Source organism: Salmo trutta, chromosome 18 (genome assembly GCF_901001165.1).
Source record: "Salmo trutta chromosome 18, fSalTru1.1, whole genome shotgun sequence".
Classification (NCBI taxonomy): domain Eukaryota; kingdom Metazoa; phylum Chordata; class Actinopteri; order Salmoniformes; family Salmonidae; genus Salmo; species Salmo trutta.
Window position 1 is genome coordinate 16,818,903 of NC_042974.1, and position 27,612 is coordinate 16,846,514.

The window sequence follows — 27,612 nt, forward strand, 5'->3', positions numbered from 1 at the left end:
CAACACTACATGTCGTTCTTAAATCAACACTACAGATCAAATCAAATCAAATGTATTTATATAGCCCTTCGTACATCAGCTGATATCTCAAAGTGCTGTACAGAAACCCAGCCTAAAACCCCAAACAGCAAGCAATGCATGTGAAAGAAGCACGGTGGCTAGGAAAAACTCCCTAGGAAAAACTCCCTAGAAAGGCCAAAAACCTAGGAGGAAACCTAGAGAGGAACCAGGCTATGAGGGGTGGCCAGTCCTCTTCTGGCTGTGCCGGGTGGATATTATAACAGAACATGGTCAAGATGTTAAAATGTTCATAAATGACCAGCATGGTCAAATAATAATAATCATAGTAGTTGTCGAGGGTGCAACAAGCACGTCCGGTGAACAGGTCAGGGTTCCATAGCCGCAGGCAGAACAGTTGAAACTGGAGCAACAGCATGGCCAGGTGGACTGGGGACAGCAAGGAGTCATCATGCCAGGTAGTCCTGAGGCATGGTCCTAGGGCTCAGGTCCTCCGAGAGAAAAAAAGAAAGAGAGAAAGAGAGAATTAGAGAGAGCATATTTAAATTCACACAGGACACCGGATAAGACAAGAGAAATACTCCAGATGTAACAGACTGACCCTAGCCCCCCCGACACAAACTACTGCAGCATAAATACTGGAGGCTGAGACAGGAGGGATCAGAAGACACTGTGGCCCCATCCGATGAACAGGTCGTTCTTAAATCAACACTACATGTCGTTCTTAAATCAACACTACAGGTCGTTCTTAAATCAACACTACAGGTCGTTCTTAAATCAACACTACGTGTCGTTCTTAAATCAACACTACAGGTCATTCTTAAATCAACGCTACAGGTCGTTCTTAAATCAACACTACAGGTCATTCTTAAATCAACGCTACAGGTCGTTCTTAAATCAACATTACATGTCGTTCTTAAATCAACACTACAGGTCACTCTTAAATCAACACTACAGGTCGCTCTTAAGTCAACACTACAGGTCGTTCTTAAATCAACATTACAGGTCGTCCTTAAAATCAACGCTACAGGCCTTTCTTAAATTAACGCTACAGGCCATTCTTAAATGAACACTATAGGCTGTTCTTAAATGAACGCTACAGGTCGCCCTTAAAATCAATTCTAAAGGCCGTCCTTAAAATCAATGCTGCAGGTCGTCCTTAAAATCAACATTACAGGTTGTTCATAAATCAACACGAGAGGTTGTTCTTAAATCAACACTACAGGTTGTTCTTAAATCAACACTACAGGTCGTTCTTAAATCAACATTACATGTCGTTCTTAAATCAACACGACAGGTCGTTCTTAAATCAATACTACAGGTCGTTCTTAAATCAACACGACAGGTCGTTCTTAAATCAACATGACAGGTCGTTCTTAAATCAACATTACATGTCGTTCTTAAATCAACACGACAGGTCGTTCTTAAATCAATAATACAGGTCGTTCTTAAATCAACATGACAGGTCGTTCTTAAATCAACACGACAGGTCGTTCTTAAATCAACACTACATGTTGTTCTTAAATCAACACTACAGGTCACTCAAATCAACAGGTCGTTCTTAAATCAACACTACAGGTCGTTCTTAAATCAACGCTACAGGTAATTCTTAAATGAACGCTACAGTTCATCCTTAAAATCAATGCTACAGGTCGTCCTTAAAATCAATGCTACAGGTCATCCTTAAAATCAACATTACAGGTCATTCTTAAATCAACACTACAGGTTGTTCTTAAATCAACGCTACTGGTCGTTCTTAAATTAACGCTACAGGTTGTTCTTAAATGAACGCTACAGGCCGTTCTTAAATCAACACTACAGGTCGTTCTTAAATCAACACTACAGGTCATTCTTAAATGAACGCTACAGGTTGTCCTTAAAATCAATGCTACAGGTCGACCTTAAATAAACGCTGCAGTTCGTTCTTAAATCAAAACTACAGTTTGTTCTTAAATGAACGCTACAGGTCAGTCTTAAATAAACGCTGCAGTTCGTTCTTAAATCAAAACTACAGGTTGTTCTTAAATGAACGCTACAGGCCGTTTTTAAATCAACACTACTGGTAATTTATAAATCAACACTACAGGTCGTCCTTAAAATCAATTCTACAGGTCGTCTTTAAAATCAATGCTAGAGGTTGTTCTTAAATTAACACTACAGGTTGTTCTTAAATCAACACTACAGGTCGTTCTTAAATCAACACTACAGGTCGTTCTTAAATCAACACTACAGGTCGCTCTTAAATCAACACTACAGGTCATTCTTAAAATCAATGCTACAGGTCGTCTTTAAAATCAATGCTAGAGGTTGTTCTTAAATGAACACTACAGGTTGTTCTTAAATCAACACTACAGGTCGTTCTTAAATCAACACTACAGGTCGCTCTTAAATCAACACTACAGGTCATTCTTAAATGAACGCTACAGGTTGTCCTTAAAATCAATGCTACAGGTCGACCTTAAAATCAACGCTACAGGTCGTTCTTAAATAAACGCTGCAGTTTGTTCTTAAATCAAAACAACAGTTTGTTCTTAAATGAACGCTACAGGTCGTTCTTAAATGAACGCTACATGCCATTCTTAAATGAACGCTACAGGTCGTTCTTAAATGAACGGCATTCTTTTTTTAAATAATATTTTGTATTTTTTTCCAATAAAAAATGTATTTAAAAAGACAGCGATACAAACATTGACATTCATTGTACTGTTGAATGGGATGGCCAATTTAGAGGACAAAACAAAACTTAACTCACACATACATAAAATAAAACTAAATCCTATTAGGTGGTACATGTATAAGAAGACAGCATATAGTCATTATAAGCAGTGTAGTTTTAAGAAAAAAAATATAGAGCACAGAGTAGCAGCAGATCATCAACCCAGTTATGAAGCGGGACTAGACCATTTATCCAGTATCGGCTGCCATATTTTGTAAAACAATGGACTTCTCTTGGAGGTATTGTATCGAATCTTTTCCGTATGTGTTACATTCCCTAAATCCCGTAACCACATTTCAAAGGTAGGTCAGTCTCCAATTTCCAAAATTACAATATGATCCTTTTGGCTAATAGAGTACAAAAAGAGACAGCCTTCCCCTCCTGGTTATTCCCATCAACTGTACCAAACAGAGCGATCAATGGGTCTGGGGCTAGAACTCTATCGAAGGCTTTAGATAAGTAATCAAAAATGAGAGCCCAGTAAGCATGTAATGTAGGACATGTCCAAAATAATTGGGTCGATGTCCCCACAGCCTGCTTGCACCTCTCACACAATGGTGAGGTATCCGGGAATATTTTATGCAGTTTTACTTTTGAGTAATGTAACATGTGTATCACCTTAAACTGAACAAGGTTGTGTCTGGTATTCACTGAACTGTGGTTTATATTCCTGAGAGCTTCTACCCAGTCCTCATCTGAGATTTCTGAACCAAGTTCTTGTCCCCAAACCCTTTTAATAGTGTCTGTGGATACCTCTATGTGGGCCTGTAGCACATCATACAGTCTAGAGACCGACCCTTTTGAATGGGGTTTGACAAGGATCAGGCTGTCTAATGTAGGATTATTTGGCTTAATGCCATACTGTGGATATGTGTCCATAAGAAATTCCTGATTTGGAGGTATCTGAAAAAATGTATTGTTGGCATGTTAAACTTACCCTGTAATTGTTGAAATTAAGCTAACTGACCATTCATGTATAAGTTACCAATTGTTGTGAGCCCCTTCTCAATTGTTGTGAGCCCCTTCTCTCGCCACTGTGAAAACACCATATCATCCAATGCAGGTTGGAAAGCACGATTCAGGCAAATCGGGCTGTCAATGTATACAGTGGGTATGTTAAGAAAATACCTAATCTCTTTCCAGATCCTAAGAGTATGACAAATGACTGGATTAGAGTCATAAGTGGCTTTTTTCACATATGCTGGACTATTAACAAATGCAGGGGGTGAGGAACGTTGACAGGAGGCCTGCTCAATCAAAAGCCATGAAGGCATATCATTATGTTGCATCCCAGGTAAGCTTTCCCTCCAGAAAGACACAATGTTCAGATTAGCAGCCCAATAATACAGTTTAAAGTGAGGAAGGCCAAAGCCCACCTCTATCTTGTACTTTCATAAATGGTTCCTTGAAATTCTGGCTGCCTTGTCATCCCAGAAAAATGGAATTACTATTGAATCCAGTTTCTTAATTACATCTAGACGTTCCGCTAGCGGAACACCTGCTTCAATATCCAATGATAGGCGTGGCGCGAAATACAAATTCCTCAAAAATCCCAAAACTTAAATTTTTCAAACATATGACTATTTTACACCATTTTAAAGACAAGACTCTCCTTTATCTAACCACACTGTCCGATTTCAAAAAGGCTTTACAGCAAAAGCAAAACATTAGATTATGTCAGCAGAGTACCCAGCCAGAAATAATCAGACACCCATTTTTCAAGCTAGCATATAATGTCACAAAAAACAAAACCACAGCTAAATGCAGCACTAACCTTTGATGATCTTCATCAGATGACACTCCTAGGACATTATGTTATACAATACATGCATGTTTTGTTTAATCAAGTTCATATTTATATCAAAAACCAGCTTTTTACATTAGCATGTGACGTTCAGAACTAGCATACCCACCGAACACTTCCGGTGAATTTACTAAATTACTCACGATAAACGTTCACAAAAAACATAACAATTATTTTAAGAATTATAGATACAGAACTCCTTTATGCAATCGTGGTGTCCGATTTTAAAATAGCTTTTCGGTGAAAGCACATTTTGCAATATTCTGAGTAGATCGCCCGGCCATCATGGCTAGCTATTTTGACACCCACCAAGTTTGGTACTCACCAAACTCAGATTTACTATAAGAAAAATTGGATTACCTTTGCTGTTCTTCGTCAGAATGCACTCCCAGGACTTCTACTTCAATAACAAATGTTGGTTTGTTATAGTTATAATTAGTAGTTATAATTGAAAATATTCCATTACCGTACTTCGAAGCATGTCAAACGCTGTTTAAAATCAATTTTTATGCGATTTTTCTCGTAAAAAAAGCGATAATATTCCGACCGGGAAACCCAGTTTTCGTTCAAAGACTGAAAATAAAAACATGGAGTCGTCTCGTGCACACGCGCGCCAGTCTCATTGTTCTCAGATCGACCACTATCCAAATGCGCTACTGTTTTTCAGCCATGGCCTGCAAAGTCATCATTCAACGTTCTGGCACCTTCTGAGAGCGTATGGGAGCGTTAGAAAATGTCACTTTACAGCAGAGATCCCTTGTTTTGGATAGAGATGATCAAGAAGGCCATGAAATGGTCAGTGAGGGCGCTTCCTGTTTGGAATCTTCTCAGGGTTTGGCCTGCCAAATGAGTTCTGTTATACTCACAGACACCATTCAAACAGTTTTAGAAACTTTGGAGTGTTGTCTATCCAAAGCAAATAATTATATGCATATTCTAGTTTCTGGGCAGGAGTAATAATCAGATTAAATCGGGTACGTTTTTTATCCGGCCGTGAAAATACTGCCCTCTATCCATAACAAGTTAAAATAGCTTTGTGGTATGAAATTGGGTAGACATTGGAAGAGGTAAAGAAACCTGGGTAGGGCAACCATTTTAATAGCGTTTATACGAACAACCAAGGAGATAGGCAAAGTTTTCCAAAAATCTATATTTTGTTAAAGATGATAAATGTTCATTTCCCAATTCGCTTTCAATAGCTGATCAAGTTCTCTTGTCACTACAATGCCAAGGCTTGTGAACTTGTCCATCACTGTTCTAAATGGGGTAGATTGCAGAAATTGCATATCCACAGGCCGTGATATCGGCATAAATTTGCTTTTTGCCATTTTATCTTGTAGCCAGAGACGGAGCCGAATGTATTTATCAAGTTAAGTAAGGGGGAATAGAAGTTTTAGGCTTGGATAAAAACAAAAGAACATTGTCTGCATGTAGGGAAATTTTGTGCTGCTAGTCTTTTATTTTAACCAGAGCTATATCGGCACATGCACGAATGAGAGTAGCAAGGGGTTCCATGGCTATAGCGAAGAGAGCAGGCGAAAAAGGGCACCCCTGTCGGCAGCCCTTGAACAGGTGGAATGACTGCAACATTTCCTAATTGGTTACCATTGGGTGTGCATAAATAATTTCCTTTCCAAACCCGAAATGCTCCAGAACCGACATCATATACTTCCACTCAATCTGATCAAACGCCTTCTCTGCATCAAGAGCAATTACCACTGCCTCAACTTTATGATCATGATACATTACGTTGAAAGGCGTTTCAAATTGTAGGATATATGTCGGCCTGGGTTAAAACCTGTCTGGTCAGGGTGTATGATGTCAGAAATATATTTTTTCAATCGGTTTGCCAATGTCTTTGTCAACACCTTATTTTCTATGGGGAGTAACGACACGGGACGATAAGACAACATCTCCATGGAATCTCTATCTTTTTTCAAGATCAGTGCTATTGTAGCCTCATAGAGTATTTGTGGGAGTTTGACATTTTCTTTGGAATGTTTAAACTTTCGCAACATAAGTGGAGCTAGACTGGCGCAGTACTTCTTATAGAATTCTATTACATATCCATCGGGCCCAGGGGCCTTGCTGTTTGGAAATTGTGCTATCGCTGTGTTCATTTCCTCTAAAGTTATCCCAGCATCGAGTGCAGCAGCTGCCCCCCTGTCTAGTTTAGGAAGTTCACATACAGTGAGAAAGCGTTCCATAGTTTGTAGATCAGTAGCATTGCATTTTGATTGATATAGCTCTGAATAAAACTGCACAAAGCATTTATTAATATCCTGTGGATCTGTAACTATTTTACCCTTTTGTCTTTTATTTTGTGAATAGCTCTAGATGCCTGTACATGTCTTAGCTGTCTTGCTAATAATTTATGTGGTTTGTCACCCAGTTCAAAATAACTTTGTTGCGTTCCAGCAAGTAAAGAGCCCATCCGTTTTGAAAGGATGGTATTGTATTCATATTTCAACTTTTTGATCTTCTCACGGACTGCATTCGAGGAATTTGTCTTAAAAATGTTCTCCTGTTCTCCTAACTCTCTTTCAATTTCTCTCAGCCTAGTATTGATGCATTTCTTCCTCTCTGATGTATAACAAATAATGTAACCTCTAATCACAGCCTTTAGAGATTCCCAAAGGGTGGAGTCGTCAACATCCCCCGTGTCGTTAGCTCCGAGGAAAAAGTCAATCTGCTCCTTCAAATACTGACAAAAAGTCTCATCTTTCAACAAGTATGCGTCTAAGCGCCACGGTCGCCGACCTGTAGACATATTGTCGAGTTTCAGCATCATGGACAGAGGAGAGTAGTCCGTAATTAGAATAGGGTGATAGGCAACCGTAATTAGTTTGGGGTCCAACAAAAAATATTCAATTCTGGAATATGATTTTATGAACTGACGAAAAGAAAGAATAATCCCTATCTGTTGGGTGCATCAGTCTCCAAATAACGACAATGTTAAGGTTTGTCATCAATGTATTTAGACAGACACTGGCATTTGAATGTTGAAATGACCTTGATAGCTGTTTATCTGAAAGAGGATCTAACGTACAGTTAAAGTCACCTCCAAGAATAACACTTGTATCCGAGATATTTGGTATGGCCTTAAATACCCTTTGAAAAATAATGGCTCATTGAAGTTGGGTCCATATAAATTGACCAAGGTTATTGGTTTCGAATTCAGTGTACCAGCCACAATAATATACCGACCATAAGGATCTGAAATCGAGGATGAGTTAACAAAAGGAATGTTTTTCCTTATCAGGATTGCTACCCCTCTCGCTTTTGCATCAAAATTAGGCTGGTATATCTGACCGATCTAGCTGACTCGTAGCTTGGCCTGAGCCAAGCATTTAATATGAGTTTCTTGAAGAAGCACTATGTCAGCCCCCAGTGATTTAAGATGAGAAAAAACCTTAGCTCGTTTCACGACATGCCCTAAGCCATTACAGTTCCAGCTGACTATTTTTATTTCACCAGGTCTACTCTGTGCTCGGTCACTATGTGGCATTTCTTATTTTAGAGCAAATTGTTGCTGTCATACAAAACCCAAAAGAAATATGTCCTGCCGTGCTGGAGCTTGTCATGCCACCTGCATTAAATGTGAACATAAAACACAGACCTCATCTCCCCTCCCGTCCCATTACCGAGTGACTTCCCCAAACGAAGCACTCCTTGACAAACACACAAACCATAGGGTGTCTAGACATACAGCTTGAACTAACTCGTCATCTATAGATGCTCCGCATATAAACTAATATTAAATAACACTTAACTCTCACGTTAGGGGGTGAGTGGCACTAAAACATGATAGGCTAAACAATGCTATGTAAGCCATAACATCTCACCCATCATAAAAGTCCCAATTTCTGATCTTCTGATCGAAAAGACATAGGCTGGAAATTCAAACAAATTCCTGGCCTGTATTTGGCCATGTAGCCAGTTGGCACAGCCGTTCTGTATCCTCAGCCAGGGAGCTTGCTTGACAAGAACAGATCGGCCTCTTTTGGGTTGTAAAACGTACGTGTTTGATCCCACAACTGTCACCTTAAACTGGGCTGGGAAGAGGAATCGATATCGGATGTTGGCCGCCCTGCATTTCTTGCGTAACTCATCATACTCTTTCCGTTGGTTCCTCACCTCCAAAGTAAGATCTGGGTAGAAAGACACCCTGGCTCCGTTGTAGTTAAGGGGGAACATTTGACTAGCCAGCTTCAGGATGAGATCCCTGGTCTGGGGATAGTGCAGCCATGCGATGAATGGCCTTGGTGGCGCACCCTTGGCCGCGGTCGATCAGGATGGCCGTTTTGAAGTGTTCAATCCTCAGCAATGCTGGTGTCAGCTCCGAGACAAAGACAAATGGGTTTCCCTTTCTCAGTATCCTCCTGGATCCCAAATATTTGGATGCTCTGGCGTCTTGAACACACCTCGAGCATTTTCAATCGTGCTTTCAGGGTTTTGTTGTAATTTTTGAACGTTGTGCACTATTTCTCTATGTCCTCTAGCCTGGCCTCGTGATCAACTGTCATCTGCTCAACCTCATGCACCCTGCCCTTAGTTGCCTTCAGAGTTTCAGTCAAAGTCCCAATACTCTTTGAGATATCAGCCAGCCTTGTGTCCACCTTCTTGCTTAGTGAGTTTATAGCAGCCAGTAGGTCACTTTGATTAGGTTCTGAGGGGAACTCTTGGGAGCTAGCATCGTCAGCTAACTCCTCATGGGTCAGCGATGTTGAAATAGTTTTGTTGTCTATCTCATTCAAATTATCTTGTTTAGCACCCCCTTTTTTGGTGCCTTTTCCCTTTGTCATATTGCCAGACAATATTTGAAGTGTCACGTCCTGACCAGTAAAGGGGTTATTTGTTATTATAGTTTGGTCAGGACGTGGCAGGGGGTGTTTGTTTTATATGGTTTGGGGTGTGTGTGTATGTAGAGGGGTGTTTGGTTTATGTATTCCGGGGTTTTTGTCATTGTTCTATGTTAGTGTATTTCTATGTTCTGTCTAGTCATTTCTATTTCTATGTTTAGGTAATTGGGGTTGGGGCCTTCAATTGGAGGCAGCTGTCTATCGTTGCCTCTGATTGAAGGTCCTATAAATAGGAATGTGTTTGTCATGGGATTTGTGGGAGGTTGTTCTTTGCATAGCTGTGTGTTGCCTGCAAGACTGTTTGTCGTCCGTTCGTTTTTTTCTTGTTTTGTTTATAAGTGTTCTAATAAAGTTAATATGAGCACTCAACCCACTGCGCCTTGGTCCATCCACTATGACGACCGTTACATGAAGTTATAGGTTGTGAGAGGTTGAGATAAATATGAATTTGTTGTAAAATTGAGCGAAGCTCTAAGCAAAGCACGTCTACTCCATAGCACGCTCTTTAGCGCCCCCTACAGGTCATTCTTAAATGAACACTACAGGTCGTCCTTAAAATGAATGCTACAGGTCGTCCTTAAAATCAATGCTACAGGTCGTTCTTAAATGAACGCTACAGGTCGTTCTTAAATCAACATTACAGGTTGTTCTTAAATCAACACTACAGGTCGTTCCCAGATAATGCAGTTCGTCACCTTGTGAACCAGCATTACAGGTCGTTCTTAAATCAACGCTACAGGTCGTTCTTAAATCAACACTACAGGCCGTTCCCAGATAATGCAGTTCGTCACCTTGTGAACCAACATTACAGGTCATTCTTAAATCAACGCTACAGGTCGTCCTTAAAATCAACGCTACAGGTCGTCCTTAAAATCAATGCTACAGGTCGTCCTTAAAATCAATGCTACAGATCGTTCTTAAATGAATGTTAAAGGTCGTTCTTAAATGAACGCTACAGGTTATTCTTAAATGAACGCTACAGGTCGTCCTTAAAATCAATGCTACAGGCCGTTCTTAATATCAATGCTACAGGCTGTTCTTAAATGAACGCTACAGGCCATTCTTAAATGAACGCTACAGGTTGCTCCCAGATAATGCAGTTTGTCACCTTGTGAACCTTTTTGGAGGCGGACCGAGGTCCATGACTCCAGTCCAGGAACTAAAGCTGCTTTTGTCTTCTATTCTGGCATCAAGTTATGTACTACTTAGCATAAATGCCCAATATGTTGCTTCATTGTAAGTAGTGTGCAAGTACTGACGTTGGAACACGTGCATGCCCAGTTTCCCATGCATCTATGCTCACTGGCACCATGTTTCTGTCGCACTGCTTTGCTTTATCTTGGCCAGGTCGCAGTTGTAAATGAGAACTTGTTCTCAACTAGCTTACCTGGTTAAATAAAGGTGAATTAAAAAAAATATTTATATAGGCTTCCCTGTGGCTCAGTTGGTAGAGCATGGTGTTTGCAATGCCAGCATGGTGTGTGCAATGCCAGGGTTGTGGGTTCAATTCCCACGGGGGGCCAATACAAATGTGTGAAATGAAATGTATGCAATCACTACTGTAAGTCGCTCTGGATAAGAGTGTCTGCTAAATGACTAAAATGTAAAAAAAAAAAAAATATATATTAAATGCTACAGGTCTCCTTATCAGCTGCCTTACCCTACACAAGATGCCATACCCTGCCAGCAGCAGTCATATGTTACCGGGTGAGGTGGGGTAACTGGGTAACCACTGGTTAACTTAAGGAACACAGGCGAGAGGTGTGAAATCATCTTGGTTGTCCCTAAAGGATGTTCCTTAGTATAAGCACACACCTGCTACTGTACTAAACACACTCTCCTGTAAAAACATCCTTGAATGCACACAAGAACCTATCTTGAACAGATGAGATGACACTGTATAGCACATTTGGAAAGTATGAAGACCCCTTGACTTATTCCACATTTTGTTAGGTTACAGCCTTATTCTAAGTTTGATTAAATATTTTTTCCCCCCTCATCAATCTACACACAATACCCCATAATGACAAAGCAAAAACAGGCTTTAACATTTACAAATGTTAGCAAATGTATTAAAAATCTAAAACTGAAATATCACTCTTGTGTCAGGATTCACCTAGCGGTCATGATTTGGGGCTGTACAGATGTTTGATGTATTAGAATAATTGATTATGCTTATGTTATATTAATCTTTACATTTATAGGGCCATAGACTATAGATTAACAATATATATATATATATATTCATTATATAGTTTTAGAATTGTTCCACAGTTGTTCCACAGTCTCTCTCTCTCTCTCTCTCTCTCTCTCTCTCTCTCTCTCTCTCTCTCTCTCTCATAATGTGTGACTGAGACAGAACTCTGCAGGGGAGTGTGGGAGATAAGATACTAGTTAGACATTCCACAAGAAATCAACTTTGGGGAGGGGACATTTGTTGCCTAGCTTTTAGATAAACACTGAAACTCTATGTTTGTATAGCTATGGATGCATGGGCTTGGTCTCAGGAGTAAAAAGGTAATGATGTAGTCAGTGACATCACTAAGGCAGGACTTCGGGACTTTGGCTTTGTTTGATGCAGAACTTACACGGAAACATGCGTGCTATGTTCCTGATTGTCAACTTCTGTCTGCAATTGCATTAATAAAGGGTTTTGATGATTTAATGAAATATATTGTCATAATGCTAATTTCACCAATGAGCCAATGATGATACGAAAGAAACGAATCCTAACACTTGCATACAGTACCAGTCAAAAGTTTGGACACACCTACTCATTCAAGGGTTTTTCTTTATTTTTCATATTTTCTACAATGTAGAATAATAGTGAAGACATCAAAACTATGAAATAACACATATGGAATCATGTAGTAACCAACAAAGTGTTAAACAAATCAAGATATATTTTATATTTGTGATTCTTCAAAGTAGCCACCCTTTAACTTGATGACAGCTTTGCACACTCTTGGCATTCTCTCAACTAGCTTCATGAGGTAGTCACCTGTAATGGATTTCAATTAACAGGTGTGCCTTGTTAAAAGTTCATTTGTGGAATGTCTTTCCTTTGAGCCAATGCGTTTGAGCCGATCAGTTGTGTTGTGACAAGTTAGGGGTGGTATACAGAAGATATTCCTGTTTGGTAAAAGACCAAGTTATGGCAAGAACAGCTCAAATAAGCAAAGAGAAACGACAGTCCATCATTACTTTAAGACATGAAGGTCAGTCAATACGGACATTTTCAAGAACTTTGAAAGTTTCTTCAAGTGCCGTCGCAAAAACCATCAAGCGCTATGATGAAACTGGCTCTTTTGAGGACCGCCACAGGAAAGAAAGACCCAGAGTTACCTCTGCTGCAGGAGATAAGTTCATTAGAGTTACCAGCCTCAGAAATTGCAGCCCAAATAAATGCTTCACAGAGTCCAAGTAACAGAAACATCACAACATCAACTGTTCAGAGGAGACTGCGTGAATCAGGCCTTCATGCAAGAAACCACTACTAAAGGACACCAAAAATAAGAAGAGACTTGCTTGGGCCAAGAAACACAAGCGATGGACATTAGACTGGTGGAAATCTGTCCTTTGGTCTGATGAGTCCAAATTTGAGGTTTTTGGTTCCATCCGCCGTGTCTTTGTGAGACGCAGAGTAGGTGAACGGATGATCTCCGCATGTGTGGTTCCCAACGTGAAGCATGGGGGAAGAGTTGTGATGGTGTGGCGTACTTTGCTGGTGACACTGTTAGTAATTTATTTACAATGCAAGGCTCACTTAACCAGTATGGCTACCACAGCATTCTATAGCGATACGTCATCCCGTCAGGTTTGCGCTTAGTGGGGCTATCATTAGTTTTTCAACAGGACAATGACCCAACACACCTCCAGGCTGTATAAGGGCTATTTGACCAAGAAGGAGAGTGATGTATTGCTGCATTAGATGACCTGGCCTCCACAATCACTGACCTCAATCCAATTGAGATGATATGGGATGAGATGGACCGCTGAGTGAAGGAAAAGCAGCCAACAAGTGCTCAGCCTATGTGTGAACTCCTTCAAGACTGTTGGAAATCATTCCAGGTGAAGCTGGTTGAGAGAATAACAAGAGTGTGCAGAGCTGTCATCAAGGCATAGGATGGTTACTTTGAAGAATCTTTATTTTGATTTGTTTAACACTTTTTTGGTTACTACGTGATTTCATATGTGTTATTTCATAGTTTTGGTGTCTTTTATTCTACATTTTAGAAAATAGTAAAAATAAAGAAAAACCCTAAATGACTAGGTGTGTCCAAACTTTTGATTGGTACTGTAATTATTCAGACCCTTTACTCAGTACTTTCTTGAAGCACCTTTGACAGCGATTACAGTCAAGTGTCTTCTTGGGTATGATGCTATTAGGCTGGCACACCGGTGTTATGTTTGTTCCTTATATAATGACAAACCAGGGCGTAGGTTTAACTACTTTTAATGAACATATACTTCAGCTAGAAAACTCTATGTTTAGCCATGCAAGGCATTCTTCAACCACCTGCCCCGCCCGCATAGCCTGCTGGGTAACGTAGTCTAAATGTTATTAACACATCAAATCAAAATCAAATCAAATGTATTTATATAGCCCTTCGTACATCAGCTGATATCTCAAAGTGCTGTACAGAAACCCAGCCTAAAACCCCAAACAGCAAGCAATGCATGTGAAAGAAGCATGGTGGCTAGGAAAAACTCCCTAGGAAAAACTCCCTAGAAAGGCCAAAAACCTAGGAAGAAACCTAGAGAGGAACCAGGCTATGAGGGGTGGCCAGTCCTCTTCTGGCTGTGCCGGGTGGATATTATAACAGAACATGGTCAAGATGTTAAAATGTTCATAATTGACCAGCATGGTCAAATAATAATAATCATAGTAGTTGTCGAGGGTGCAACAAGCACGTCCGGTGAACAGGTCAGGGTTCCATAGCCGCAGGCAGAACAGTTGAAACTGGAGCAGCAGCACGGCCAGGTGGACTGGGGACAGCAAGGAGTCATCATGCCAGGTAGTCCTGAGGCATGGTCCTAGGGCTCAGGTCCTCCGAGAGAAAGAAAGGAAGAGAGAAAGAGAGAATTAGAGAGAGCATATTTAAATTCACACAGGACACCGGATAAGACAAGAGAAATACTCCAGATGTAACAGACTGACCCTAGCCCCCCGACACATAAACTACTGCAGCATAAATACTGGAGGCTGAGACAGGAGGGATCAGAAGACACTGTGGCCCCATCCGATGATACCCCCGGACAGGGCCAAACAGGCAGGATATAACCCCACCCACTTTGCCAAAGCACAGCCCCCACACCACTAGAGGGATGTCTCCAACCACCAACTTACCGTCCTAAGACAAGGCCGAGTATAGCCCACAAAGATGAATTGTCCATTTCTAAAGCCATTTGACACTTCAGCAGTATCCTCCTGATGATCCTCAGTTCCTTGAGTGAATGGCTGAAGCCTTAGATCCACTCTGTTTCGTCTCACTTGTGATCCATTGGATCGCGGTGCAACTTCTCTCTGCACACACCCTTGCTGCATCCAGGTTCCTGTAGTGATGTCTCGGAGTCGTACATGATCTCAGGTAAGTGTCTTGCACTTTTGTTGTGTCGCTGTTTTTGTTTGTCTTTCTGTTTTTCCTTCGCGAGTTTGACTTTGTGAGCACCTCTGGGTGTGCAAGCCCCATGTCTTGCAAAGACTGATTTCAGGTAAGGGATTACAGCTTTGCTGGGGGTAGTTGGCAGTGTTGCTACTTCAGGGTAGTTTGAGTAGTAGTCGGTAGCAACAATGTGACTTTTTCCATTGCAGTCAAAAAGGTAAATTCCAACTTTGTAGTAGGGTCTTTTGGGTACTGGATGAGGCATTAGCGGCTCTGCTTGCTGCTTTGGCCTGTAGGTCAAACACAGTTCACATGAAGCAGTGGTCTGGCTGATTTCCTGGTTCATTCTTGGCCAGTACATTACTTCTCGTGCTCGTCGTTGGCATTTTTCCTCACCCAAGTGGCCCTCATGTATTTTCTGTTTTACTTCAGTATGTTGCTCATCAACTTGCTCGTCAACAGATTCCAATGCAGCCTCGCTCTCGCTGCTGTCACTCTCGGTGCTGTGGCTCGTTGCCCTCGCTCTTGCAAGCTAGCATCTTCGACTACTCACGTCACTTGACTTGTGGTAGAATGTTCAATTTTCGTCACGGAAATTTGCAGAGTTACTCTTTTCTTTTCTCTGTCTCGTCATAGCGACTACCAATCTGACACCATGTTATGTTTGTTCCTTATATAATGACAAACCGGGGCGTAGGTTTAACTACTTTTAATGAACATATACTTCAGCTAGAAAACTATGTTTAGCCATGCAAGGCATTCTTCAACCACCTGCCCCTCCCACATAGCCTACTGGGTAATGTAGTATAAATGTTATTAACACATAACAACACAACCGGTATTTGGGGAGTTTCTCCCATTCTTCTCAGCAAATCCTCTCAAGCTCTGTCAAGTTGGATGGGGAGCGTCGCTGCACAGTTATTTTCAGGTCTCTCCAGAGATGTTCGATCGGGTTCATGTCCGGGCTCTGGCTGGGCCACTCAATGACATTCAGAGACTTGTCCCTAAGCCACTCCTGCATTTTGTTGGCCGTGTGTTTAGGGTTGTTGTCCTGTTGGAAAGTGAACCTTCGCCCCAGTCTTAGGTCCTGAGTGCTCTGGAGCAGGTTTTCATCAAGGATCTCTATGTGCGTTGTGCCGTTCATCATTTCTTTGATCCTGACAAGTATCCCAGTCCCTGCTGCTGAAACATGGGTGGACTCAAATCAAGTTCTAGAAACATCTTAAGGATGATCAATGGAAACAGGGTCCACCTGGCTCAGTTTCGAGACTCATAGCAAAGTGTCTGAATAATTATGTAAATAAGGTATTTCAGTATTTTTTTTATTTTTATAAATGTGCCAAAAAATTCTAAAAACCTGTGTTTGCTTTGTCATTATGGGGTATTATCAAATCTAATCAAATCAACCTTTATTTGTCACATGCGCCGAATACAACAAGTGTAGACCTTACCGTGAAATGCTTACTTGCAAGCCCTTAACCAACTGTCACGTCCTGGCCAGTATATAAGGTTAATTGTTTTGTAGTTTGGTCAGGGCGTGGCAGGGGGTATTTGTTTTATGTGGTTCAGGGTGGTGTGTTTGTTCAAAGGGGGGTTTGATTTAGTATTTCCGGGGTTTTGGGTTGATGTTCTATGTTTATGTATTTCTATGTGTAGTCTGGTGAGTGTGTTTCTATGTTGTGCTCATTGGGGTTGGGACTCTCAGTTGAAGGCAGGTGTTGTCTATCTGCCTTTGATTGAGAGTCCCATATATTAGGGTGTGTTTGTGTTTGTTATTCGTGGGTGATTGTTCTGTGTGTAAGCCGTATGCTTTACCAGACTGTTTGTAGTTGTTCGTTCGTTTCGTTTTGTTATTTTGTATGTTCATTTTTGTAGTTAATAAAAATCAAGATGAGCATACACGTACCTGCTGCGTTTTGGTCCTCTTTCACCAACGACAACCGTGACACCAACAGTGCAGTTCAAGACGAGTTAAGAAAATATTTACCAAATAAACTATAAAATAATAATAAAAAGTAACACAATAACATAACAATAATGAGGCAATATACAGGGGGTACCGGTACCAAGTCAGTGTGCGCGGTTACAGGTTAGAGGTCATTTGTACATGTAGGTTGGGGTGAAGTGACTATGAATAGATAATAAACAGCGAGTAGCAACTGTACAAAACAAATGGGGGGGGGGGGGGGTCAATGTAATAGTCCAGTGGCCATTTGATTAATTGCTCAGCAGTCTTATGACGACTTGGGGGTAGAAGCTGTTAAGGAGCCTTTTAGTCCTAGACTTGGTGCTCCAGTACCGCTTGCCGTGCGGTAGCAGAGAAAACAGTCTGTGACTGGTTGACTGGAGTCTCTGACAATTTTATGGGCTTTCCTGTGACACTGCCTATTATAAATCCTGGATTGCAGGAAGTTTGGCCCCAGTGATGTACTGGGCCGTACGCACTACCCTCTGGAGATGCCGAGCAGTTTGAGGATCTGGGGACCCATGCCAAATCTTTTCAGTCTCCTGAGAGGGAAAAGGTTTTGTCGTGCCCTCTTCATGACTGTCATGGTGTGTTTGGACCATGATAGATTGTTGGTGATGTGGACACCAAGGAACTTGAAACTCTCGACCCGCTCCACTACAGGGGGCCTGTGGGGGGCCTGTTCAGCCACCTTTTCCTGTAGTCCACAATCAGCTCCTTTGTCTTGCTCAAATTGAGGGAGAGGTTGTTGTCCTGGCACCACACTCCCAGGTCTCTGACCTCCTCCCTATAGGCTGTCTCTTCGTTGTTGGTGATCAGGCCAACCACTGTTGTGTCGTCAGCAAACTTATCGATGGTTTTGGAGTCGTGTTTGGCCACGCAGTCGTGGATGAACAGGGAGTACAGGAGGGGACTAAGTACACATCCCTGAGGGGCCCCAGTGTTGAGGATCAGCGTGGCAGACGTGTTGTTGCCTACCCTTGCCACCTGGGGGCGGCCCATCAGGAAGTCCAGGATCCAGTTGCAGAGGGAGGTGTTTAGTCCCAGGGTCCTTAGCTTAGTGAGGAGCTTCGTGGGCACTATGTTGTTGAACGCTGACCTGTAGTCAATGAACAGAATTCTCACATAGGTGTTCCTTTTGTCCAGGTGGGGAAGGGCAGTGTGGAGTGCTGTTGAGATTGCGTCATTTGTGGATCTGTTGGGGCGGTATGCGAATTGGAGTGGGTCTAGAGTATCCGGGAGGATGCTGTTGATGTGAGCCATGACGAACCTTTCAAAGCACTTCATGACTACTGACGTGAGTGCTACAGGGTGGTAATCATTTAGGTAGGTTACCTTCGCTTCCTTGGGCACAGGGACTATGGTGGTCTGCTTGAAACATGTAGGTATTACAGACTCAGTCAGGGAGAGGTTGAAAATCTCTGTGAAGACACTTGCCAGTAGGTTTGCGCATGCTTTGAGTACATGTCCTGGTAATCCATCTGGCCCCGCGGCTGTTTCAACGTTGACCTGTTTAAAGGTCTTGCTCACATCGGCTACCGAGAGCGTTATCATACAGTCATCCAGAACACCTGGTGCTCTCGTGCATGCTTCAGTGTTGCTTGCCTCGAAGCTAGTCTGGTAGGCTCGCGTCACTGTGCAGCTCGCGTCTGGGTTTCCCTTTGTAGTCCGTAATAGTTTGCAAGCCCTGTCACATCCGACAAGAATCAGAGCCGATGTAGTAGGATTCAGTCTTAATCCTATATTGACGCTTTGCTTGTTTGATGGTTTGTCTGAGGGCATAGCAGGATTTCTTCTAGGTGTCTGGATTAGTGTCCCGCTCCTTGAAAGTGGCAGCTCTAGCCTTGAGCTCAATGCGGATGTTGGCTTCTGGTTGGGATATGCACATACGGTTGCTGAGGGGGGGGGGGGGCGTCTTCGATGCAGTTATTGATGAAGTCGGTGACATAGGTGGTATACTCCTCAATGCCAATGGATGAATCCCGGAACATATTCCAGTCTGTGCTAGCAAAACAGTCCTGTAGTGTAGCATCCGCACCATCTTTTTCTTGTAAACAGGAATCAGGAGGATAGAATTATGGTCGGTTTTGCCAAATGGAGGGCAGGGTTGAGCTTTGTATGCGTCTCTGTGTGTGGAGAAAAGGTGGTCTAGAGTTTTTTTGTGACATGTTGATAAAAATTTGGTAAAACTGATTTAAGTTTGCCTGCATTAATGTCCCCGGGCACTAGGAGCGCCGCTTCTGGATGAGCATTTTCTTGTTTGCTTATGGCCTGATAGAGTTGGTTGAGTGCGGTCTTAGTGCCAGCATCGGTCTGTGGTGGTAAATAGATGACTACTAATGATATAGATGAGAACTCTCTTGGTGGATAGTGTGGTCTACAGCTTATCATAAGGTACTCTACCTCAGGCGAGCAATACCTCAAGACTTCTTTAGTATTAGACATCACGCACCAGCTGTTATTGACAAAAAGACACACACCTCCACCCCTCGTCTTACCAGACGTAGCTTCTCTGTTCTGCAGGTGCATTGGAAATCCCTCCAGCTCTATATTGTCCGTGTCGTCATTCAGCCACGACTCAGTGAAACATAGGATATTACAGTTCTTAATGTTCCGTTGGTAGGATAATCGTAATCGTAGGTCATCCATTTTATTTTCCAATGATTGCATGTTAGCATGTATAATTGATCGCAGTGGGAGTTTACTTGCTCGCCTACAGATTCTCTGAAGGCAGCCTGATCTGTCCTATTTTCCTCCGTCTTTTCTTCATGCAAATGACAAGGATCTGGGCCTGTTCCCGGGAGAGCAGGATATATTTCTCGTCGGACTCGCTAAAGGAAAAAGCTTCTTCCAGTCCGTGGTGAGTAATCCCAGTTCTGATGTCCAGAAGTTATTTTCGGTCATAAGAGATGGTAGCAGCAACATTATGTACAAAATAAGTTTAAAAAAACAAGTTACAAATAACGCAAAAAAAAAAAAACGAACGAAATAGCATAATTGATTATGGGCATGTGAAATGTCAGCCATCCTCTTCGGCGCCATTTTAACAACTGTGTAGTTTGATGAGGAACATTTTTTATTTAATCAATTTAAGAATAAGGCTGTAACGTAACAAAATGTGGAAAAAGTCAAGGGATCTGAATACTTTCCTAATGGACTGTATATGCTCACTGAAGCCTACTGAAACACACAGGGACACATTGACACAGCCGTGCCTGTCAGCTACTGTATGTAGTAAGTGGCTGCCAGCCTTCCTGACCTCTGACCTCACCAGAGTAGAGTAGAGCAGGGCTCTCAGACAGATAGTCAGGTTGAAGTTCATCAAGGCCAGAGCCATCTCTCTATCCCTTCTGTAATATCCACCCTACACACACACACACACAATATTTCTTAGTTTTGTCAAGTTGTTGGTGAGAACACCAGACTGACGCAGGTCTGTAGGTTACTCAGTATCCCTGACCCTGGCTAGAGAGAAGGTTTACAATACTGTGTTTCCTGAGAAATGTGATCATAGAGAGGATGTCAGTGCAGCAGGAAAGTGTGCTGCTGGGGGAAGAGTAGGAAGGAGAGAGGGAGATATAGAGAGATAGAAGGGAAAGGGAGCTGCTACGGTGTCACCAGCCCAAATACATCTGATTACCGGCTCTTCTCTGAGGTCAAGTCTTCACCTGGTCTCATCTCTTCTTCTTCACAACAATGGGAGCTCTTCTTCTCTCCCTCACTTTTGGCAGAGGGAAGAAAATAATATAAGGTACTTTATAAGGAAAGCATAGAGTCTAGATTATTCACATAAAAGGAGGAGAGGAAAATGTCTGGTCCTGGGCAGCTGACTGTCCCTCATTCTCCCTTCCTCTCTTCTCTCTTTTCCCTGCTCCTCTCTTCCCTATCTCCTCTCTCTCTCGCTCTCTCTCTCCTCTCTTCTCTCTTACTCCTCTCCTCTCTCTCTTCCCTCCCCCTCTCTTCGCTCTCTCTTGCCTCTCTCTCTCTCTCTCTCTCTCTCTCTTTCTCCTCTCTCTCTTCCCCCCTCTCTTGCCTCTCTCTCTTTCTCCTATCTTCCCCGCCTCTCTCCTCTCTCTCTCCCTCTATCATTCTCCTCTCTCCCCCCCTCTTACCTCAATCCTCTCCTCTGCTGATTACAGCTGGGTGTGTGTTTTGTTCTGTCTCTGTAATTGTATGCTTTTAAAAGTCAGATTTCTCCTCTTGAATTTAAACCAAGAGGCTTCAAAGTGAGAGGCTCCATTACTGAGGAGTTATCAAACAGGGCTGTGCTGTGGATACTAGACCAGATCCAGACCATTCAGTCACACATACACAGAGAGACAGACACACACACACAACATACACACACTGTCCTGAACCTAAAGGCTGTCTCCAGCCCCTCAGAGCTGGACATGAACAAAACAGACCATTTCAAACCTGAACGCACGCGCACTACAACATCCAGTAGCCCTGAAGTCTACTAAAAAAAGAGAGCGACGTTCAAGAGACAATGTTTTAATATTCACCACAGTGTCCAACTGACTCCTGAGCTTTGACTCACTCCTCTGCTGGCGAACACAGGTTTGGGGAGCTGGCTAGGTCTCCCAGATGATGCCTTAGTGAAGTGAATAATGTTCACAATCCTGTCTAAGTGTTTCCCCTGGCTGTAATGGAATGAGTCCTCTTCATTATTACAGTCATTACATTCTGACACCATGCCACTGTGATGTGCCCCTGTGATGTGCCCCTGTGATGTGCTCCTATCATGTGCCACTGTGATGTGCTCCTGTATTTTGCCCCTGTGATGTGCTCCTGTGACGTGCTCCTATCATGTGCCACTGTGATGTGCCACTGTGATGTGCCCCTGTGATGTGCTCCTGTAATTTGCCCCTGTGATGTGCCACTGTGATGTGCTCCTATCATGTGCCACTGTGATGTGCTCCTGTATTTTGCCCCTGTGATGTGCCACTGTGATGTGCTCCTATCATGTGCCACTGTGATGTGCCCCTGTGATGTGCCCCTGTGATGTGCTCCTGTAATTTGCCCCTGTGATGTGCCACTGTGATGTGCTCCTATCATATGCCACTGTGATGTGCCACTGTGATGTGCCCTTGTGATGTGCCACTGTGATGTGCCCCTGTGATGTGCCCCTGTGATGTGCTCCTATCATATGCTACTGTGATGTGCCCCTGTGATGTTCCCCTGTGATGTGCTCCTGTAATTTGCCCCTGTGATGTGCCACTGTGCGGTGCCCCTGTGGATGGACTCTGAAATCTTAGATTTTTAAGTAGCCAATGTCACTAGGTGAGTGGATGGTAGCAATTAAACACCTCAAACTTAGCAATAGTGGTTACCTTGAATGAATGAATACTGATTTGAAGAGTTGACTGTAGCAATCCTTTGTATCTTGTTTGGCGTTTCTTGCATTGGTTTGATTGTGGTTAGAACCGTGAGTTATTCCACCATACACACATACAGCATACTTTCAAACAGCATACATGTGTTTGTAGATCCCCTGATGTGTTCACCATTTATCTGCCCTTGGTGGTCTGGAGTGTACACCCAAATGTGCTCCAACACCATATATACTGTAGTGCACTACTTTAGACCAGGGTCATATGAGTGCACTAGGGAATAGAGGGAATTGGGACGCAGTGTGTGTGTGGAGGGGCACTGTGGCACTCAGGGCTCTACCCAACAGGAGGGCCCCTGGGCCCTTTGTGTCTCCAGCTGCAGATGGATTAAAGGCTCTGTTTAAATCTTCAGACCCCTCCACTGGCTGCTGCTGTGCCCATCAGTTTCTCTTCACCACTTGAATTACCTGCACAGAGCTGGGTAACTGTCAGCCATTACGGTGCAGACAGTCATACTGTGGCAGATGGCAGCAGGAGTGAATGAGGAGTGGAGTGGGCCTCTGGGATAATAGCAGTCATTCTCTACTGACAGATTCATTCAGATGATTTGACCTTCGAGTGTTTATTTTAAAACAAAAAGTATTATTATATGTTATGCAATGATGTTTCTCTAGTGTGATGACTAATCATTCAAATGTCCCTTTATCTCTCTTTTCATCCTTCTCTGCCCCTCTCCGTCCCTCCTCCCCTCCCTCCTCCCTTCCCCCTCCTCCACCCTCCTCCTGCCTCCCCCTCCTCCCTCCCTTGTCCCCCTTCTCCGTTGCTCCCTCCCTCCTCCTCCTCCTGCTCCCTCCCTTCTCCTATTGCCTCCTCCCTTCTCCCCTCACCCCATCGCTACCTACCCACCCCTCCCTCCTTCCCTCCCTCCCTTTCCATCCTTCTCCCTCACTCCCTCCTTCCCCCTCCTTCTCCCTCTCCCTCCTCCATCCATTCTCCCCCATCCCTCCATCTCCCTCCCGCCTCCTTCCTTCCTTCCTCCCCCCTCCTCCTCCTCCTCCCTCCCTGCTATAGATGGTTGTTCTGATGAACCCCATGGAGGATTCAGATAATATCCTGCGTGCTAACCGTTCCCGGGAGAAGACCTATATGTTCGACGTTGCATTTGACTGCTCAGCCAACCAGGAAGAGGTGTACAGAGCCACGACCAAGGGCCTGATCGAAGGCCTCATATCCGGCTACAACGCCACTGTTTTTGCCTACGGACCCACAGGTTTGTCATAGCCGCCCTATCCTCTATTCTAATTGCGGGTGTGTGTGTCCTCTGTCCCTGTATGTGTTGTCCTCAGGGCTGGTCTAAGCCTCTATTTACCACCCACTGGGCACCAGGGGAGAACTAAGCCTTTGTCTACCACCCACTGGGCGGCAGGGGAGAACTAAGCCTCTATTTACCACCCACTGGGCTCCAGGGGAGAACTAAGACTATTGACCAAACAATGGGCGGCAGAAGAGAACATTACCCAGGAAATGACAGCCTGGGGGTTGATGATCCTGACCACATGCCTTTTTATCCATGGTTATCTCTTGTTATGTATACTGCTCAAAAAAATAAAGGGAACACTTAAACAACACATCCTAGATCTGAATGAAAGAAATAATCTTATTAAATACTTTTTTCTTTACATAGTTGAATGTGCTGACAACAAAATCACACAAAAATAATCAATGGAAATCCAATTTATCAACCCATGGAGGTCTCGATTTGGAGTCACACTCAAAATTAAAGTGGAAAACCACACTACAGACTGATCCAACTTTGATGTAATGTCCTTAAAACTAGTCAAAATGAGGCTCAGTAGTGTGTGTGGCCTCCACGTGCCTGTATGACCTCCCTACAACGCCTGGGCATGCTCCTGATGAGGTGGCGGATGGTCTCCTGAGGGATCTCCTCCCAGACCTGGACTAAAGCATCCGCCAACTCCTGGACAGTTTGTGGTGCAACGTAGCGTTGGTGGATGGAGTGAGACATGATGTCCCAGATGTGCTCAATTGGATTCAGGTCTGGGGAACGTGCGGGCCAGTCCATAGCATCAATGCCTTCCTCTTGCAGGAACTGCTGACACACTCCAGCCCCATGAGGTCTAGCATTGTCTTGCATTAGGAGGAACCCAGGGCCAACCGCACCAGCATATGGTCTCACAAGGGGTCTGAGGATCTCATCTCGGTACCTAATGGCAGTCAGGCTACCTCTGGCGAGCACATGGAGGGCTGTGGGGCCCCCCAAAGAAATGCCACCCCACACCATGACTGACCCACCGCCAAACCGGTCATGCTGGAGGATGTTGCAGGCAGCAGAACGTTCTCCGAATCAAATCAAATCAAATGTATTTATATAGCCCTTCGTACATCAGCTGATATCTCAAAGTGCTGTACAGAAACCCAGCCTAAAACCCCAAACAGCAAGCAATGTTTTTCCTAGGAAAAACTCCCTAGGAAAAACTCCCTAGAAAGGCCAAAAACCTAGGAAGAAACCTAGAGAGGAACCAGGCTCTGAGGGGTGGCCAGTCCTCTTCTGGCTGTGCCGGGTGGATATTATAACAGAACATGGTCAAGATGTTAAAATGTTCAGAAATGACCAGCATGGTCAAATAATAATAATCATAGTAGTTGTCGAGGGTGCAACAAGCACGTCCGGTGAACAGGTCAGGGTTCCATAGCCGCAGGCAGAACAGTTGAAACTGGCGCAGCAGCATGGCCAGGTGGACTGGGGACAGCAAGGAGTCATCATGCCAGGTAGTTCTGAGGCATGGTCTTAGGGCTTAGGTCCTCCGAGAGAAAGAAAGGAAGAGAGAAAGAGAGAATTAGAGAGAGCATATTTAAATTCACACAGGACACCGGATAAGACAAGAGAAATACTCCAGATGTAACAGACTGACCCTAGCCCCCCGACACATAAACTACTGCAGCATAAATACTGAAGGCTGAGACAGGAGGGATCAGAAGACACTGTGGCCCCATCCGATGATACCCCCGGACAGGGCCAAACAGGCAGGATATAACCCCACCCACTTTACCAAAGCACAGCCCCCACACCACTAGAGGGATGTCTCCAACCACCAACTTACCGTCCTAAGACAAGGCCGAGTATAGCCCACAAAGATCTCCGCCACGGCACAACCCAAGGGGGGGGCGCCAACCCAGATAGAAAGACCACGTCAGTGACTCAACCCACTCAAGTGATGCACCCCTCCCATGGACGGCATGGAAGAACACCAGTAAGCCAGTGACTCAGCCCCTGTAATAGGGTTAGAGGCAGAGAATCCCCGTGGAGAGAGGGGAACCGGCAAGGCAGAGACAGCAAGGGCGATTCGTTGCTCCAGCCTTTCCGTTCACCTTCACACTCCTGGGCCAGACTATACTTAATCATAGGACCTACTGAAGAGATAAGTCTTCAGTAAAGACTTAAAGGTTGAGACTGAGTCTGCGTCTCTCACATGGGTAGGCAGACCATTCCATAAAAATGGAGCTCTATAGGAGAAAGCCCTACCTCCAGCCATTTGCTTAGAAATTCTAGGGACAATTAGGAGGCCTGCGTCTTGTGACCGTAGCGTACGTGTAGGTATGTACGGCAGGACTAAATCGGAAAGATAGGTAGGAGCAAGCCCATGTAATGCTTTGTAGGTTAGCAGTAAAACCTTGAAATCAGCCCTTGCCTTAACAGGAAGCCAGTGTAGGGAGGCTAGCACTGGAGTAATATGATCAAATTTTTTGGTTCTAGTCAGGATTCTAGCAGCCGTATTTAGCACTAACTGAAGTTTGTTTAGTGCTTTTTCCGGGTAGCCGGAAAGTAGAGCATTGCAGTAGTCCAGCCTAGAAGTAACAAAAGCATGGATTAATTTTTCTGCATCATTTTTGGACAGAAAGTTTCTGATTTTTGCAATGTTACGTAGATGGAAAAAAGCTGTCCTTGAAACAGTCTTGATATGTTCTTCAAAAGAGAGATCAGGGTCCAGAGTAACGCCGAGGTCCTTCACAGTTTTATTTGAGACGACTGTACAACCATCCAGATTAATTGTCAGATTCAACAGAAGATCTCTTTGTTTCTTGGGACCTAGAACAAGCATCTCTGTTTTGTCCGAGTTTAAAAGTAGAAAGTTGGCAGCCATCCACTTCTTTATGTCTGAAACACAGGCTTCTAGAGAGGGCAATTTTGGGGCTTCACCATGTTTCATTGAAATGTACAGCTGTGTGTCGTCCACATAGCAGTGAAATTTAACATTATGTTTTCGAATGACAAGATTTTACCAAGAGGTAAAATATATAGTGAAAACAATAGTGGTCCTAAAACGGAACCTTGAGGAACACCGAAATGTACAATTGATTTGTCAGAGGACAAACCATTCACAGAGACAAACTGATATCTTTCCGACAGATAAGATCTAAACCAGGCCAGAACTTGTCCATGTAGACCAATTTGGGTTTCCAATCTCTCCAAAAGAATGTGGCGGTCGATGGTATCAATAGCAGCACTAAGATCTAGGAGCACGAGGACAGATGCAGAGCCTCGGTCTGACGTCATTAAAAGGTCATTTACCACCTTCACAAGTGCAGTCTCAGTGCTATGATGGGGTCTGTGTGCAACCTCGTAATTATTTAGTTCCGGTTTGGACTTGGGGAAGCTGATCTGAGATCTATTCGAAGAACCTCCCTAAAGTCTAGAACCACAGACGGATAGGACAACCGCCAACACAAAACACTGCAAGTTCTTTTTAAAGATCCTTACTGTCATTTTATTTTTGTAATTTGAAATAGATTTCTAAGTCTTTTTGTAAATGATTGTAAAGCCCAAAGCTGCGCAACAGCTTTTTCAAATTTTTTTGAGAGGAATGGAAGATTCGATATAGGCCGATAGTTTTTTATAATTTCTGGGTCAAGATTCGGCTTTTTCAAGAGAGGCTTTATTACTGCCACTTTTAGTGAGCTTGGTACACATCTGGTGGATAGAGAGCCGTTTATTATGTTCAACATAGGAGGGCCGAGCACAGGAAGCAGCTCTTTCAGTAGTTTAGTTGGAATAGGGTCCAGTATGCAGCTTGAAGGTCTAGAGGCCATAATTATTTTCATCATCATTGTGTCAAGAGATATAGTACTTAAACACTTAAGTGTCTCCCTTGATCCTAGGTCCTGGCAGAGTTGTGCAGATTCAGGACAACTGAGCTATGGAGGAATACGCAGATTTAAAGAGGAGTCCATAATTTGCTTTCTAATGATCATGATCTTTTCCTCAAAGAAATTCATGAATTTATTACT

General features: G+C 43.3%; 1 protein-coding gene across 1 annotated transcript in view; it reads left to right on the top strand.

Annotated features, from left to right (window-relative positions):
• Positions 1 to 27,612, top strand: part of LOC115152884 (kinesin-like protein KIF19) — a 98,375-nt gene that overhangs the window by 39,608 nt on the left and 31,155 nt on the right. Inside the window, exon 3 of the mRNA XM_029697784.1 lies at positions 23,377 to 23,575. Within this exon, the coding sequence (XP_029553644.1) occupies positions 23,377 to 23,575 (199 nt within the window). The remainder of the gene's footprint in view (positions 1 to 23,376; positions 23,576 to 27,612) is intronic.